General features: G+C 45.4%; 7 protein-coding genes across 7 annotated transcripts; 3 read left to right on the top strand and 4 right to left on the bottom strand.

Annotated features, from left to right (window-relative positions):
* Positions 1-2,260: 2,260 nt before the first annotated feature.
* Positions 2,261-2,909, top strand: V1508DRAFT_406848 (uncharacterized protein; the record flags this gene model as incomplete). The annotated part of the gene is made up of 3 exons (XM_066938805.1): positions 2,261-2,401; positions 2,465-2,710; positions 2,799-2,909. 3 exons carry the CDS (start codon positions 2,261-2,263, stop codon positions 2,907-2,909), a joined length of 498 nt encoding a protein of 165 aa, XP_066792692.1.
* A 415-nt stretch (positions 2,910-3,324) lies between these two features.
* Positions 3,325-4,633, top strand: V1508DRAFT_361392 (uncharacterized protein; the record flags this gene model as incomplete). The annotated part of the gene is made up of 4 exons (XM_066937180.1): positions 3,325-3,822; positions 3,877-3,929; positions 3,988-4,461; positions 4,510-4,633. 4 exons carry the CDS (start codon positions 3,325-3,327, stop codon positions 4,631-4,633), a joined length of 1,149 nt encoding a protein of 382 aa, XP_066792691.1.
* Positions 4,634-7,013: 2,380 nt separating this feature from the next.
* On the top strand, positions 7,014-7,375 carry V1508DRAFT_329294 (uncharacterized protein; the record flags this gene model as incomplete). Its single annotated transcript, XM_066936633.1, has 2 exons — positions 7,014-7,221; positions 7,260-7,375. Coding segments are annotated over 2 exons (324 nt in total), but the record flags the coding sequence as incomplete, so codon positions are not given.
* A 959-nt stretch (positions 7,376-8,334) lies between these two features.
* Positions 8,335-8,837, bottom strand: V1508DRAFT_426994 (uncharacterized protein; the record flags this gene model as incomplete). Its single annotated transcript, XM_066941633.1, has 1 exon — positions 8,335-8,837. The coding sequence occupies one exon, from the start codon at positions 8,832-8,834 to the stop codon at positions 8,619-8,621; it is 216 nt and encodes a 71-aa protein (XP_066792689.1). The 3' UTR covers positions 8,335-8,618.
* A 994-nt stretch (positions 8,838-9,831) lies between these two features.
* On the bottom strand, positions 9,832-10,471 carry V1508DRAFT_361396 (uncharacterized protein; the record flags this gene model as incomplete). The annotated part of the gene is made up of 2 exons (XM_066937181.1): positions 9,832-10,158; positions 10,184-10,471. The coding sequence occupies 2 exons, from the start codon at positions 10,469-10,471 to the stop codon at positions 9,832-9,834; spliced, it is 615 nt and encodes a 204-aa protein (XP_066792688.1).
* Positions 10,472-10,956: 485 nt separating this feature from the next.
* On the bottom strand, positions 10,957-11,521 carry V1508DRAFT_26945 (uncharacterized protein). The gene is made up of 2 exons (XM_066936474.1): positions 11,391-11,521; positions 10,957-11,334 (listed from the first exon to the last, which is right to left on the bottom strand). The coding sequence occupies exons 1-2, from the start codon at positions 11,408-11,410 to the stop codon at positions 11,091-11,093; spliced, it is 264 nt and encodes an 87-aa protein (XP_066792687.1). The 5' UTR covers positions 11,411-11,521; the 3' UTR covers positions 10,957-11,090.
* A 3,351-nt stretch (positions 11,522-14,872) lies between these two features.
* Positions 14,873-16,115, bottom strand: V1508DRAFT_26937 (uncharacterized protein). Its single transcript, XM_066936473.1, has 2 exons — positions 16,098-16,115; positions 14,873-16,009 (listed from the first exon to the last, which is right to left on the bottom strand). The coding sequence occupies exon 2, from the start codon at positions 15,791-15,793 to the stop codon at positions 15,014-15,016; it is 780 nt and encodes a 259-aa protein (XP_066792686.1). The 5' UTR covers positions 15,794-16,009; positions 16,098-16,115; the 3' UTR covers positions 14,873-15,013.
* Positions 16,116-17,228: the final 1,113 nt, after the last annotated feature.

The raw sequence follows: 17,228 nt of genomic DNA, 5'->3' as shown, positions 1-17,228 counted from the left end.
TGGGTATGGGAACACTTCCAAACAACAGAGCTCGAAACAACATATATCCACTTGGCAACTAAAAAGAGTTCTCCAGATAGGTTGATTGGACTACTACAGATACAGTTCTTCAAGGGTCGTCAGGAATTTGGGCGCAAATTTCGGATCACAGCACAAGATATTCAAGCTGGTACTTCAATTCCATTGTCTACTCTTAGAACTTCAAGTGACATTACATTGTTTCTGAGCAAACGTGTTGGCTCAGTTGAAGAGCGACTAGAAGAGAATATCTTGCATTATAACTTATACTACAATAGGCTTATCGCTTGACGTATGGACCAGCAAGGTATCTCGATCCTAGGTATCGTGGGCCATTGGCTGACATCTGAATTTGCCTATAAAGAACATATACTCGAATTCAAAGAGCTCGAAGGTACTCACGATAATAGCTGAATCTCGGTCCAAATCTTCTCACGATCACGGGAGATAATGCTTCTAATAGCGAAGTTTTGATCTCCGAGTTGAATGCCATTCTTTTGGCTCGTCAAGATACTACAGAGCACCTTTTGGGTTATGAGCGTCCTAATATACAGTTTGAGGGCCAATCAAGCTATATTAGATGCATTGCACATGTGATAAACTTGATCGTGACATTCTTATCGCGTTGAAGCATAGACCTAGAATAGGCGTTGACACAGAGCCATGGATGATCCGAATGGGTTTATTCCAATGGTGGAGGGTCAACAAACGCGATTTCGCTCAGATGGCAGCTGCTGCTCGACTCTTTAACGCAGGAAGAGACCTGCTGGGAGTGAGAAGACACTCACTGCAGAGAGAGATGATGCGGATGTTGATGCTGCTGCAGGCCCGAATAGCGCGTCAGTCGCGCGTTTTGTGGTTTGCGTCTTTCGTTTTGGGGTTTATGACTGCGCCTTCACTTGTCGTTCTGTGCCTTAATGCCTTTGCTTCTTCTTGTGTTGGAACCGTAATAAACTATGAGCACTGCTTGTGAGTTTCTGGCTTTCAGGGGTTACGATAAATATGCGAATATTCGGAGCAGCCCTAGGGCCTGAGTACAGATCCGCAAGGTGCTGGCTGCATCGGCCCTGCAGCGGGCCGTGCGAGGCTGCTCTCTTTAGTTAAGCGTCGCCTTACCCTGCTTTACCCTGCCATTTGATGCATGGGAGCGCTGCGCCATAGTTAAGGTGGGAGATGGAGGGGAACGCCACGATAAGTTGGGGCAGGGGTTTAGTATAGGCGGCTCCACCATGCTTGAGTGACGAGTAAAATGCAGACTACGTCTATCTGGGTTTAGCGCTTCTGTACTCAGGCTGAGGCTGACTGGCCAGAGACCAGGCCTGCTGCGCAGTGGTTTTGGCCATGAGGGGTTTATGAGGACAAAATCCGAATGATTATATTCACACGTATTGACACGTAATGCCATATCTACCAGCTCATGCTGATCTTTACTCAAGATTTAGCTACAGGCAAAATACGAATCTTGCTTTGATTCTACACTTTTAACATTATATAGCAGCTAAATTTTTTCAATATTATGAAGGATAAAAACCTCCACTTGTCGGCGGTCCTTGTAGTCACAATGTCTATTTCGATGGGAATTAGCTGCTTCTGTTTAACTTTAGTCACTTATGGCATTCCTGGCAATCTGTGAGATAGAATCGATCGTCGTGGGGTTCCGCGAGACAAGATCCACTGGAGGTACCAGATCGAAGGTCCCAGGCTAAAATGTTTCCGCAACAGGGGCAATGACGAAATAGTGCGTTTTATGGTTCGGCCCTAAACGAGCCGCAGGGGGCAGTTGGCTGTTCAACTCGCTGCAACTCTTAGCAGTTCCGACAACAGAATATCGAGTTTCCCATTCTATACCATTAAACGAACCTCGACTCGTGGATGGCGTGATTCCTTTACATAACATGGATCTACAATTAATAATGTGGGCGGACGTAAATGGCGCCAATCGCAACTTCAAGGGCCACTGGTCAGCCGCTTACCGTTCGGCTGGAGTTCGGCGGAATTAGAAATAGAATAGTAGACGCATGTTGGTTCGGATATACTCCGATCTTCTGGAAAATAGGCCATGGATACTGATGACAGCACAGTCATCACATCAGAGCATTTGACCTCGGCATGCATGCGATTGGTTCTGCTTTCCGGCGCTTTCTGTGCCTTGCCGCAAGGATGCTTAGTAGAATCCATCAAGCATATAAGAAGACCAAGTGGCCCCAGCCATGATCCGACGCCCCACGAATTATCTCTTCCGATGGCGTTAGCACACTTTCGTATGATTCTCGTTGTTTTTTTCTCGGGCCTCTCCATTCTTGGCATACGAGCCAGCGCTGCAGTGGTCGACCATTGTCCTGACCGAAGAGTAACTCCGACTCCCTCAACCTCCGTGCTTAATGTGCGTATATGGCTACTATTTTTTGCTCTTTAGATAATCGCGTCCGACTGATAACACCATTAGTTTGATCATATCACAACCGTAACGTCTATTGCGCCCCTACCCACAAATTTTTATTATTCAGATTATCTTTATCTGAGAGAATTTCAGCTTCTCAATTGCTCATCGTTCTCGCCAAACTCCTCAGATGCAAAGGCTTGCTCGTCGGGTAATGTTGCATTGCTCTCCACTGGCAACGGTGCCATGGTCTTCGGTACTCCGGATAGTGACACATTTTCAAATTATCGATATATGAACCTATCGTCTATGGTGAGTGCCATATGGAAACAGTCAGAACTCCCTCGGCCAAATTCCTTCAACTGATACTTTTTAAAGCGAGTTACCAACCTCGAGCAAGCCGATGTATCTGTATTGCTGCAATTTATACCTCCATACGCCCATGGCGGGTTCTCATATGCATATTCAACCTATCAATTCCAGGTCCCTCGTGGAAGCTCTATCCTATTAATAGATGATCTTGAGAAAGCAGGGTTGACCTACGTCCAAACACTCCTCTTTACTTCTAATTTGTACATCAACGGGACAACAAGTGGCACAGCAAGGTAACTTTTCGGCGCACTCCAGCTTTGATAATTTGTAGGCTGACCAACTTGACTAGTGTTGCTTTTGATGACATTGAAATGGTCGTGCCCCAGACCCCACCAAGGCGGCATCACTCGTATACACCAACTCCCTTGTCGACAGGCTGTCCGACAACAGCTGTGACGAGCTGCGTTGCCTGCGCGCCTCCGCCTCCAACTCCCACTACGCAAGTTCTTACGGTATGTTTTAGCAGTTGAGAAGGGTGATATCGGCAATTATGCATATGTTTGACATGCATCTAGTTTGATAACATCAAAACGGGCCCATCTGGTAGCGTCCCTATGAAGGCGCATTATGAAGGATTTAACTTTTCTCCAAATTTAACCGTCGTATGCTCTCCTGGAAACAATGAATATGGTTCAAAGCGGTCTTCTGGTCCCAACGCGCTTTACGGGAGCGGGTCCAGTCAAGGCGATGGATTCGGGCTGATGTCTTTTTCGACTGAGCAGACGGCCTCGTTCAACATATCCGAGTTTTATGTGACCATATTCAATCTTTCCGACCCCACAATTGCGCCTACCCAATCGGCCTCGCTACAACTGTTGCTTAATGGTGGTCCTTCCGTTACACTTTCTATTCCTGCAGCTGTAGAAATGTATAACATAACTGCAACTGCGGCTGGAGGCGACAACTTTGCCGATATTCATGCAATTAGCTTTCAAGCTTTCTTCAGCGACTCTAGTAGTCCTGCAGGCATCATAATTGATGGCATAGAGTTTGTAAGACCTCATTATCCGGGGCTATCGGAAAGTTGCATTGACGGCATACGTACCTTGACGGTAAGTCCCGATTTGTCCTATGACAGAAACCTTCTAACTTGGACATATTAAAAGTTTGACGACATAAAGACATCTTGCGGTAAGGGTAACATCTCTGCCCCAGTAACGTGAGTGTCCTTTTAGTCACGAACATTTGATCCCATTATGCTGATCAATATGTTGCAGTTACGACGACTTCCGCCTTCACTATCCAGAATCTCCGTACGAAGAGCCTTCTCCGTGGAATGTAGTAGCCGCTTCTCTCTTCCCAGCCAACTCGTCTGAAGCACTGGTAGCAGGGGGTTCACGAAACATTCTTTACGGCGCGACCGGCACGAACGGACCGTCTGCGCTACCAGGAATTTTCTCGTTCGGAAGACCCACAGACAGTGTGTTGATAGACGAGCAACAAAGCCTGAAATCTAATGGCGATTTTGATTTTGATCTCACTTCCATGAGGTTAGGAATGGGCACTATCGACACTGTGCCCAATGCATTTGAATTTGAGGTTACCCTGGACGGTTACGATAAGTGCGGAAACCACGTTGCACAAATGGTCAGGCAGTTCGTTCCCTTCCCAGGTACGGGAGGAACTGTAACTCACTTCACTGCTGGGATGTTTGCCGAGCTGAATTTTGTGGGGCTAAGGAAAGTACAAATGTAAGAGTCGCACCATGACATTGGAAGGTTCGTCATTAACATCATTAGTTCATGTGTTGCGCCCACGCTAGCTCCAGTGGGGGAGCCAGTTATATATGCATTGCCTTTCTGGATCGATTCTGTGGAATATCGAAGATCTGGTTTGGAAGATTCGTGTCCGGATAATGTTTAATGATCAGTGAAATGCACCCGATATTTTGCGCGACTCGTGGATGTACGGGATCATTATGATTTTAGGTTTCAGATTTAAATTCGGAATAAATAACAAAAAAATGTAAATTCTCAGACATTCTGCGATAAGGTGGTTTGTTCTTGTTCTTGTTTCTTATTTTTTTGTATTTTTCTATCTTCTCTTTTTTAGTCTGTAGGCGCAGCCTGCAGTGCAAGGTAGATTTCGTTTTCGCACCCGACTTCGGCAGTCTTCGAGACAAATCGAGCACTACGTTATATACTTTGACGGACTTAAAGTCACTTGTTTTGTACGATATGACGTACTCGGGATTTTTGTTCGAGTACTAAGTATATCGAAGTGAGGAACTGCATGACGAGAGTACTGAGTTTATTATCCTGCCGCACTGGATCCCCCACCGCAAGTACTGCGTCCCTCAATTCACAATGATGGGTAACAATCCGCTTCGGCAGCGATGTGGCACATGTAATTTTATAGCACGAAAACTACGTGGGAGTCCGTCTAGGTCAAGTAGATACGAATTTAAATTACTAATCTGTAGAATACGTATATTATTATTAAATGAGCAATAAAATGGGGAATGTCTAAAGAACTCGCAAGCTTATATGGCTCAACTGAGCGATCAATAGGGACTAACTCATGAATGCTCCACATAGGAGCAACAGAACAGCAGTAACAGTACCGAGAGAAGAAATATTGTCTGAGCAGTATGGGCCAGACTAATCATACCGTGTCATGAGCTTGCTCGATCGAATACATTCTCGTGAAAGTAGTTCTGGCGGCAGGGTGGCAATCAGAGTCGCTACCGTCAATTCAAATGAGATGTTGCCAGTTCTTGGTCGGGCCGTCGTGTATCTCTTTTTGTCTTCAATTCAAGTAATGGTAAGCGCAGGAGGCAATTATTAAATACCCAAAAATGGAGTCCTTACGATGATGGCGAGTGATAGACGGGAGTCGCATTGTGAATAGACAAGTGAATTTAAGAAAATGATTTGAGGAGGAGTCAGGATTTGGACATAGCCGTTCGACAGTGTTTGCAAACGCGTGAGAGACGCGCTGGGGTACTTTGCAAGCCCTATCGGGTAACCCTACGCTAGAGCTGGAACGTGAACGCTGGGTTAATGAGAATTCTCTAAACCTCGCTTTCCCCTCAGTTCCCGACGGCCACTGGGTTATTGATCAACCTTACATGAACCCTTCTCAAGCGTTGACTACATCATACCAGAGGTAGCCTTGCATTCCTATTCCGAACTTAGCGGTGAGTGTTGTATTGTGGATCAAGGATGTATGTGCTGATTCGAATGAATTTTCGTCGTTACTAACTTATGCATACCTTGTTGCTGGTTGCGATGGACACCTCTGATGTAATTTTGGCGGGCTGCACGAGAAATATACAGACCGGCCGATCGAATCAATCTGCCTACTGCATGGCGCTGTCTTAGTCCCATGGGGTTGTTACTGGGGCATGCAATTGCGATAAGTACTCGTTGTTATACTCTAACTTTGCTATTTCTGCTAATCGTCACAGGGTTAAGAGGTACACGGTCTCGCACGACAAAGACTTTTCGGTTAGGATTATTTGTCGGTTAGTTGTCCTATTTTGCTAACAGGTGACTATTTGTCCCCAGACGTTCCGACTTTTTCCCTAACCCTTGCTTAATTTATGGACGGTACTTCGACATAGGACCGGACGACAGAAACTGCACTCCCCTGATGGACTATTCCTTTTAGACTCTAGCGCTAACCTTAATCAGACGGTTTGTCTGTAACCCTTGCCCTGTTATTTGTTTATTTGCCTGGAAGCTGTAGCCCTTGTCCTTTGTTGTTTATGTCTGTTTATTTGCGGGAATTAGCCTCAGATGTGTTGTTTGTTTCCGCACTCTCTCCACTATATTCAGTAACAGCCGTTTCCTCCTTCAGTTTCGCACTTCTAATTTAATAGCCATTAGCATTCTAATTTAATCCGTTCGTTTGCATTATGGAGGTTGAAGTAATCTTTAAGGACTCCCAATACTGCCGAAAATGCCCGTCCTGTCGTCGCCAGATTCGTTGTGATACTCTTCAGGAGCTAGCAAAGATTAATCATCAATCGCAGCGTGCTGGAAAAACCTTGTCGCAGCGCGCAGGATTTGACCTTGACGCGTGCTACGATACTCACGAAGAATTTGTCGAAGCCGTCTCTACATTTTGAAGCCCAACGTGATGACCACAAGTTCCATCTTACGGCGCAGCGTCTGAAAATTAAGGCTAATCTTTCCTCGACCTTTGGTATAGACAATGATGTCTCAATTGGTGCGTGTGCAGTAACTACGGATGGCGGTTTACAGAGAAGAGTTGCAATGCTGCTGCGGAGCGACGCCATACGTTCGGGACTACCAAGCACGGATTTGAACTCTACGCTGTCGTTACTGAATACGACCTAGTGTCGCTCCCTTTGTCGTACCTTCTTCTTGACACTCGAGGTATTCAAGAAAACGGCAAAAGGGGATCACGGTTGACGACGTGGCTCATGGAGTTGCGAAATGCGGGGTTGACACCGAAATGGGTCCACACTGACAAGGACTTCGCAGGTATGAATCCGTTGCCCATTCGCACTGACATACTTTAGAAATCCTAATCAACTATATTGCAGCAAGTCTCGCATTCGGAAGAAACAATGATGGCTACAATCACCATCTCTGTCTTTGGCATAACCTGCGTGCAATCAGTCAACACATCAGCGGAGGCAGAAGGCAGAGGTGGTGATGCATGCTCAGGCACAGGCATCCATACGAAGGGCAGCTGTAACTATCACATGCTGTCCTATTTTTAGGAACAAGCACAAGGAACAAGAATATTCATCACACGTCTCTCTAGACTATTACACCTGAAAAGTCGTCGGAGCAATGCCTATCTGGCGCATTACCGATACCATCCGGACTGCTCCGTGAGGAGGGTGGAACAGCTATATTAAGCTTTAGTGACTGAGCCCATAGGACCACTTCCACACTTCGCACTCTTATGATGACTATTATAACCTGTCATCATCAACTCTCATGACGTGTCCTCCTCTTTTAATTACTTCATATACCTTAGCATAAACTTTATTCAAGACACACTTCAGCTAGCTATTCTTAAGTCATAGCTGTCATTTCAACACCCGCCTAAGTTCGTAAGGAGACCATGCCAGCTAAGCAACCCTGAAGAGGCGAAGAAAGTCCGTCCGAACTCTCCGTGGCGCGGGAGGTTCCTGCAGGGCTGTTCCGAATATTCGCATTTTTATTCGAGAACCTCTGAAACTCATAAGCAGTGTTAATAAAGAGGAATAGTTGGTTTAAGCCCCATGATTCCCCGTAATTTATTTCAGTCCCTATTGTCACCACCCTTGACTATTTTTTGGTCTAGCCTTGAAAGAACTATTAAGGTCAGCAGCGTCACGAATCTAGCCAGCCCCTAAGTAGTGATCGTCGTGCAGTTGTATATTTCACTGTATTTCTGCTCGTTTCCTGTCTTCAAAAAAATTTAAAAAACAAAAAAAAATTACTCTATATATGCATACTTATAGAAAGGCAAAACCAAAGAAAGGACGAGGAAAGGTTTGCAACACACCGTGTACTGTTGGCAAAAACGACACTATCTTCCCTGTCTATATACGCCCTGCAGCAGTATCAACATCCGCATCGTCTCTCCCTGCATTGAGTGTAGTCTCACACCTAGTAGGTCTCTCCCTGCATTAAATAGCCTCTCTACTGAGACTTCAGAGGCAGGAATTGCCAAGAAGTCTCGAGCAGCAGCAGTTATTTGCGGGAAATCGCGCCTGTTGACCCGCCACCAGTCAAACAACCAATTCGGATCATCCATGGAATCTGCGCTAGCACCTATTCGGGGACTTTCGAAATAGCGGTCCACGTCCGACTCGAATTGTAGAGCCAATGGCTTCAACTTCCGAAACATCCTGGACACGCTGGACCTTTTCGTGCTCTCTTGGCTAGTCTGCAGAGGGAAAAAATGAGAGTGTTCGACTGTCCGCCGGATAGTTGTGATTGAGATTGAGTCGAAGGGCTCGCAGGACCTCCTTAGCGGCGTCCTCGTCTTCGAGTTCATTCGTCAGCAAATCTCCCTTTACCCGTGGATCAAGAATCAAAGCGGTGTAGTATGTGTCGGAGGCATCCATAAAAGTATAGTACTTTTGGAATTTATTCATACCTTCCTTTAAAGCGCGTGTTCTTGCATCGATATCGCTGAACTCTTCCTTCCCTTCCGCCGCCTGCTCCAGTATATCTTGTAGTTCATAATATATGAACACTACGTTACTTATCTGTGGCTGCCTCTCGGACACGACCAAGGTAAAATTATTGAATTTGGAAAGGACGGTATGAACCTGGCGTGGCCAGTTCCAATCTGCGATTGAGAACCTAGGAAAGCTAATGTAGCGCAGGAATTCATCAACTTGGAGCTGCGCATTGAGACAATCATCCAGCATTCGAAAGGTAGAGTTCCATCTTGTGCCTGTCTCGTGCATATGTTCTTCCACTGCTTTCTTCGTTGAGGGCTTAGGGAGATCCAGACGGCCAATATTCGAAGCTTGGCAAGCGCTTCTTGGACTTCGTAACACTCATTATCTCCGCTCTCAATGTTATCGCATACCGTATACGCTTCGTTCGCAGTGCCGGCCTTCAAAGCACGAAGAACATCCTTCACAACGAGATGCAATATATGGGCAAGACAACGGACGTAGCTGTCTATACCGCGGAAGAGTGGTTCGTGAAACTTCTCTTGCAGTTTGTCAAATAGCACAGATGCCATCCGCTCGTTATTTGTCGCGTTATCTCCGGTAATCGAGATCAGTTTGTGTTCAAGGTCTAACTCTATAAGCAGCTCGTCGACCGTATCGGCGAGATTCTCTCCGCTATGTGGTCCTTCAAGCTCCTTAAATTCTAGGACTTTTTCTCGGTATTCGAAATCCTCCGTTAGCCAATGGCCAATCACGCCCAATATTGGGAGGTTATTTTTGCTAGTCCAGACATCAAGAGATAATGCGATTGTTTTGCATGCTGAAGCTAGCTCCTCTTTCAATTGCGCTCTGTATAGTTCAAAGTCATCCATAATTCTCCGCCGCATTGTAAGGTGAAAGGCAGTGAAATTCCCGGTATGTCCTTGAATATTTGCTGGAACTCCGCTGACTCGATGACTGTAAAAGGTTAATAAGATGTAACCACCCAGCGAGTAATGTTCTTCTCTAGAATCTGTTGGTGGGTCAGATTTGTATGCTCCTTGCCTTTTTGGAGAAAGCGAGTAATAATAGTAGCTTTTGATGTAAGGACGACTTGTTTGGCGCCCGGAGGCAGTATCGAATGAACTTCTTTTAGGTGGCGCGTAATGTTGGTGGAAGAGGATTGCCTCTTGGAGTCGGTCGTACTCCAATTACATTCCTTGCCAGTACGGCCGTCTATTACTGCACATCGGATGATTCTATCCGCAAATTTCCTCTTTTTGATGCGGTTGTCAAACCACTCGTCGCGAGTTTCCTTACAGGTAAAATATTGCCAAAACCATGATTCTTTTCTGCCCTTCTGATTTAAGTGATGAGCCCGCAATAGTTGAGTTGAGACTTTGCGGTTGTGATACCGATTCGGAAGGGAGAATTTCAGAGTCGGAAAGCTGAAGAATTGGGTCAGCTTCTGCATATAACTCTGGCTGACCAGCGGAATAGTGCAACGATGATGAACCAGGGTCTGTGGCATCTAGAATTGGGCTAGAACAACGACTATCTGTTTGAGTTTCATTGTCGTAGCCGTCATTCAGTGCTAGGTAATCTTGGCGATTTCCTCTGGTTTTCATTTCAATTTGTTGAATTCAATAGTTAAGAGTAAATGGGTCGGCGAATCTGATAGGGCGGATGCTCTGGACTGATGTTGGGCCAAGTCTCGAGGATATTACATCTCTATATATGTGCCTAGAAAAGCAACCTCTGACTAGCTCACCGAGGAAAAGTGTGCACGCCTCGTTATCAAAATTTACTCCTTACATCGCATTGACCTGGAAGGCTGTAAGGGGCTAACTTGGCTCTTGAAATTGTAAATTATTGAAGCACCTCGTAAATATGGACGTCCAACTATTCCTCCCCAAATGTCGCGACTTTTTTCCCAACCCACTTGACACAAAACCCATTCACTTACGATTTTTAGAATGATTCCTCGTCGTACCTGCTAAAATCGCAAGAATAGCTTTTTTGGTCTATCAGGCTGGTAGAAAACTTTGTATATCCGTTTAGCTGACTACATGACGACATGAAGCTGCTGCTGTATTTCCACAGTTTCTCGCTATGACTAAAACAAGACAAACCAATAACAAGAGTTGACGCACACAAAAAGGCCAGGGCCGGTATACCGTTTACAATACAAACCAATAACAAAAAGAGTCGGCGCACACAAAAAATACCGTTAATGACGCAAACAAATCAAAAAGCAACGAAAGCGAGCAAAATCAAGCCTCCAAGTGACGACCGTTCTGCACCCATATGAGCAGTGTTCGCGATCATATGCAAGAGCGGCGTTGCACTCTCTGTTTGTTCGTTCGTGAGGATCATGCCCATACTCGGCTGTGGCTGCTTGACAGCCATGCAACCTAACCACAGGACCTTCGCCCATATTTCGCCATACTTAGCGACAGTTTCCTCTTGCTGCACCGCGTGAAAGAATTGCCTGAAATTACTCTGTTAGCGTTCAGACTTAACAAATCTAATATCACGGTCATACACTTGTCGTTGTCGTATCTCATAATCTTGGCTTGCAAAGCAGGGTGAGCGACAAACGCTCCTGGAATAGTTCACTACTGAACGCTGGTGGTGGCCGCACGATATAGTTACCCTTGCGATCAGGATCCGGGGACGAGTAAAACGATACCAGATGTTTGCATATGTACCTACAATTGAAAATGAAGGAGGGACAACGACATACTCCCTGAACTTTATCCGCGTGATAGACAAGATCGCGCTGGCCTATCACGCTATCATCAATGAGGTCCACACATTTTCGCCATAAATGGACGAAATTCTCATACAGACTAGGCTTTTTGCGTCCGGCATCGACTGCAAATACATATGGAGTCTTGACTTAACTAAACCTGTACAAATGACGTAGCAGAGCGAGTCAAGCCTTGGGCTCACGAATGTGATGTATAGTCCCTCTTCAAAATTCTCCAGTGATTTTCCAGGCGCATTGCAGTGCGCGAAACTGGTATTGTGCTCGACCCCGGCCTGCCGGACAAAGAGGCGATCTCCCATCGCGACCCTACATTGCCCACGCTGGGTCGATACCAATTGCACCATCTTCGGCTGATCAATTAACCTACAGTATTCAAGCATCTCTTTAATTGACGATGCATGAATCTCTTCGTAAGTTTGATACCGAAGGCTCTCCGGAACGCTCTCGCTGTCAACGACAACTTGGGGCAAAATAGGGTGCCTGAGGAGATGCCGCTTAATTACGGTACGAAGAACATTGGCCTGATCTGCGGTACACGGTTTTTTGAGACTATCCGTGAAACAAGGCGTAAGAAAAGCCAATGAGATGCCGGGCACTCCGTGGACTAGTTCATACCTATCTTGTTCTCCCACTAGGAGCTGAGCGGATTTAAAATCATCAGCGTTCCTCTGCCAGTCGCCTTTTGTCAGGGAAAGCCAGAATTGTAGACCTACTGCCTCGTCACTACGTGCGCTTCATCCTTCTCAAAATCCAATCCGTTGGTCATTTGGATCAGATTCTGATAAATTTGGCGTGAGGCAACGTACTTATGCGAGGCAATGTAATTTCGAACCTCACCTATCATGTCGAAACTTCCTCGATTCGATATGACCCATGTGTTCGTAGATTAATGTTGCGGACGCATTGGCCCGTGAAAAGCTTATCTGAAGTTCGCCCTGGCACTCGAAGTACTCCTTTTGCACTAAAAGACATTAACCATCTGTTATGACCAAAAGTCCGGGGGAAGATAATTAAGACCTTTTACCTGTGTACCGCTGTATGGTCGAGGGATCGCGGACTGCAGGTCTATGTTTGACGGAAGCAGGACAACTAAACCTGTAGTTCGCTCCATCACGTCTTTCATGTGCATGTTGCAAATGAAAATAGATCTTTTCTGCAAATCGCGGTCCGTAGTTTGCGCGCAGGACACAATCGAGAAGCCATTGTCGATCAGAAATGTTGCGAAAAGGGTCGCTCTTATCCTCAGAGGTTGAAGAGAAGCAACCTATTCATGGCTGTCCTGGAGCTTCAAGAATGAGGAGACTGCTTCAACAAATTCTTCATGTGCCTCGTAACATTCGTCAAGGTCAAAGCCTGCCCGCGTCGGCACGCCAGTTTGATTTTTCGTTCTCCGCTGCAATTGACGACTGTGAACATTTTCTCATCGCTAAATCTCGAAGTCTTTAAAGACTCACCTTGTCACGACATTTCTGGCAATTTTTAAATGCTTGACCGTCCACCCCCGATTAAAATGTACGGCTAGTATATTGAAAGAGTGTAATTGAAGGGGGAGACATAAGGAGACTGCTGCAAGTTTATTTAACAATGCGCGTCCCAACAAAATGCAAGGCAAGGGTTATTGACGTGCATCTTTTAAAGTTGGAACTAGAGTATAAAAGGAATAGGTCAAACAGCTTAGTTAAGTTTTACTGTAGTATCATATGATATGTGCAGGATGGAAAGTGAAGATGTTGAAAAATTGGGCAATGGTAGGGATGGATTGATGCTAGTATCTAGATGTTCCCGAAACTAAGTGTATAATGGAGTGGCTTATAACTATGGCTCAAGAATAAATATGGCGATGCAGCCGAGGTACTGACTTTCCCACTTATGGGTCCTTCAGGCCAGAGAGTACAGACGGTCCGAGACTACGTGATCGATTTGTACTGTAGTGTAGGACGGGAAGGAGCGATGCAATTATGGTATATGTTCGAGATGCAGCAAGTCCTCGAACGCGTATTACATACAATACGCGTTTGTTTACACAGCTCGCTGGATTTGTACTTGGCAGTGGTTTTTGTACTTAGCGCTAGTTCCAAAAAGGCTTAGCGGGTAGTATGAATTCCCTTAAATATACTCTGGGACGCAAAAATCACAAAACAGTCACAACTTTCACAATCCTATGCCACATATGTGTTGTCAGCTTTCCTTGAACAGAACCCAGCACCGTAAACCCTTCCAACATCAGCCATTCAGTCACTCTTTTCTTTCATTGAAATATACAACTTGCTTTTGCACGTTGTTGCACTCCGTAGAATACCAACAGATTGTAGAAGCCCATTTTCCAACGTTCCTGAAACCCTGAACAAGCAGACGACGTTCATAGTTGCATACAAGGACATGGCAAGGAGTGGAGCTGGATATTGCTGGACTCTAACATTAACGGCATATTAGCCCAATACCGTTACGGTAATAGTTTATGTAGGCATGCATGGCATTTTTGTCAATACTTTAGTAGGACATATCGTAACTGTTACTGTTACTGTCGGCATGCATATTGCTGTCATGATCTTCGTCAAAAACTTCTTCCTGCTCTTCTTCTTGTCGTTATCCTTTTCATCCTTTTCATCCTCTTCCTTGTCTTCCTTGTCTTCCTTCTTTTCCTCCTCCTCCTCCTCTTCCCTCTCGCCAAATTTAACGAGTTTACACAGCTGGTCTCGAAGTCTAAGCCTCAGCCGAGTCTGTCGATAGCCTTGTACTATGAGCTAGAAGAGTTCTTCCAAGATGCGAAGAACCGCAACGGACTATTCAAAGATACTGACATTAGCCTCGCAAGAGCTGTTTCAGCTGGACTAAATAAGTACGAAAAGTACTTTGAATTCGTTGACAAAATCGATGTTTACTATATTGCAATGATTTTGGATCCTCGTTTTAAGTGCGAGCTCTTGAAGCAGGAGCTTGAGAATGAAGCAGACGCCTATTGCCTCATCGAAGATATGAGAGCTCTTCTCCATAAGCTTTATCTTCCGGACCAAAATCTGCAGCCGCAGCAATCGTTTCCTCAACCTTCGGACAATCCCACCACATCGACAGAATTGGTTCAAATGTTACATGGATACGGATACGGATACGGATAACGAAAAATCTTTATCCGTGCGATCCCTATGATTTTGTTTGTTCACGTTTACTACATCGGACACGGGCTATGAGAGCCGGACATAGATATAGATCAAATTATCTCAGGGTTCTATTACAAGCGGTGCTACATAGGCATTTCACGTCGATTATGTACAATATTCTCACTAGCAAAATACTGTCAAAACTGATTATCCCTCTAGAACCGCACGGGTACATGCATATCTAGGTGCTTGCTGCGAGGGCATTATGAAATACATATGCATGAAGTCGAACGCGTAGTTCAAACGTTGGTAGGCTTTGCAGAATGACGCGTAGTTGTAGTTTTCATTGTCTTTGCGATACTATGAGTAGTCCCAGCCTTTGTTGTCTTTGCGGAATGATGCGTACTTGTAATTTTCTTTGTCGTAGTCCCAGCCTTTGTTGTCTTTGCGGAATGATGCGTACTTGTAGCTTTGGTGCTTTTGATAGTCTTATGCGTGCTTGTAGCCTTCGTAGACTTTGACGTCGTATGCTTTGTTGTAGACTTGGCCTTCGTTGCGGTCGGGACAATAGTTGGACTTAAGGTTCCAGAGGGTAGGTGTGAATTTATATTTAAGTACTTGCCAGTTGGCGGTTTGACCATGCCATACACGGTCTGACATCGATGGTAATCGTCCGGACATTGCCAACCCTGGAAATTGATGTCGAGATTAAAAACGATAGCGCTTGTGACGTCTATCAAGTCAGCATCTCCTGCGTCGTAGCCTGGGCAGAGTCCATAATAAGCCGAAACAGACCCAGAATAAGCGCAACAAAGGCAGTTAATTTTAGCTTGTTTGTCAGCAAGGTTGTAGCAGTCATCCATCTTGCCAAAATAATAATTTTGGTCCTCAAGAACCTGACCTATCGGACAACTGCACCGTCCTGGGGCCCCGGCCGGTGCAGGAAACCCTTCAATATTCTTGACCCCACATTGGTCTGCAGCCTGAAAAGCGTAATATTGATAAGCGCAGCCATTGAGTTCGTTACGACAGTTCGACGTCCCACAGTTATGATAACTCAAGTAAGCGTGGACTGGCATCCTGCCTTCTGTGCCAGATCACCAGGTCCACTCATGCAGATTTCATAGTCCTTATGGAGGCCAGAAATGCAGTTATCAAATCCGTGCGGGTTGGTGCAGGCCGCGCCATTCAATGACGTGTATATGGAAGACATGCTATCGGCAACTGGTAGCATGCCCAGCAGCGTAACGACGAAAATTGCAACATGTTCAGCACGTCTGAAACTGTTGTCGAGCCTAGAACGTAAATTTGTTAGCTCTCTGCCACACGGCAACACACACTGTTAAACATGGAATGTGGATAAAATATTGATAATGCACGTACCGAATCTGAATATTATCTTTACAGACAAAAACTAGAGCAAAGGTGCTGCGCGCAAAAGAGCTTGACAGAGTCAGAAGAGGCACTTTCCGAGGGTATTTCTCCGGTATATAAGGAAGGAGAGGATTGAGTCCAGCTAAATTTAGTCTCCGTTATAACAGCGGCTGACAGATAGTGCAGAAACTTTGCCATTTACTTACACATCTTGCAGTTATTCTTTGCATTGGTGTTCGTTTACGAACCGAATTCTTAACCGGTTCCTGCAGTGAGTGCTAAAGAATACTTGTCATCCTGTTCCACTCTGATGCCATCAATCAAAGAGCTTCATCCAAAGCATGTTTATTGAGCTCTAAATAGTCTGCGACCTTTAACAGCAGTATTTGTTGCACAGCTGATAAATATGTGATGGCATTATTGTTCGACACACGCAGTTCTCTGAAAATAATAAAAGTATCGCTTACAACTCGCTTACGTTGATCAACTAATGCATGCTAAGGCTCCTGTCAGGGCTTGGCAATCGAACTCTAAGCCTAGATGGTCACTCGGAGTTTCTGACACAGATTTTTCAGATTGCGTAGCTTTCCGGCGCTTAAGATTTCGGGATCCGCAGGTGATGGATATGTGCCAACTATTAGCCGCAATCTTGGCGGAACTGGTCTCAAGTATTCATTCTTCCAACAAAAGACCGCAGTCGCGGCTTAATTTGATGCATCGGTTTCGTCACACTACACATTAGTACCGCACTGGATACAAGCGAGGGTATATTTGGATACAAATTAAGGTCCATGGACCGTGTTGTCGGGCGGTATACCGTATGCCAAGTCACGAGCCGACTAAGATTCGTTAATATACCGCCGGCACAACAAACCCGTGACCCGTGCCCTCCGTTCACTTCGGGCAGTGTCTTGTCACGGAATACCAGGGTTAGCCATTAAATACAAGTAAATTAACTTATTCGGAAACAGATCCGACACCGACACGTGATGCCCGAACAGTGGGTTCGTCCGCGTCTACATGTAGTTAACCAAATAATGTTGCCCATAAAGTTAAGCATCGTGAATCCAGAGCGACCCCCTTCTTTTGCAGATATCTGCGCGTACAGAACTTCCATAGAGCCGGATAAGATAGAACTCC

Source organism: Lipomyces doorenjongii (assembly GCF_038497915.1).
Source record: "Lipomyces doorenjongii strain NRRL Y-27504 unplaced genomic scaffold V1508scaffold_109, whole genome shotgun sequence".
Classification (NCBI taxonomy): domain Eukaryota; kingdom Fungi; phylum Ascomycota; class Lipomycetes; order Lipomycetales; family Lipomycetaceae; genus Lipomyces; species Lipomyces doorenjongii.
Note: the sequence above shows the minus strand (reverse complement) of the source record. Positions and strands in the feature narration are given on the sequence as shown.

What these genes read in the sequence shown, in the direction of transcription:
- V1508DRAFT_26945 (XM_066936474.1), bottom strand. Translation starts at nt 11,410, where the DNA reads ATGAGATACGACAACGACAA. An exon ending in ATGAGATACGACAACGACAA is followed by an intron (nt 11,335 to 11,390) that starts GTGTATGACCGT and finishes GAGTAATTTCAG; the next exon opens with GCAATTCTTTCACGCGGTGC.
- V1508DRAFT_26937 (XM_066936473.1), bottom strand. Translation starts at nt 15,793, where the DNA reads ATGCCAGTCCACGCTTACTTGAGTTATCATAACTGTGGGACGTCGAAC.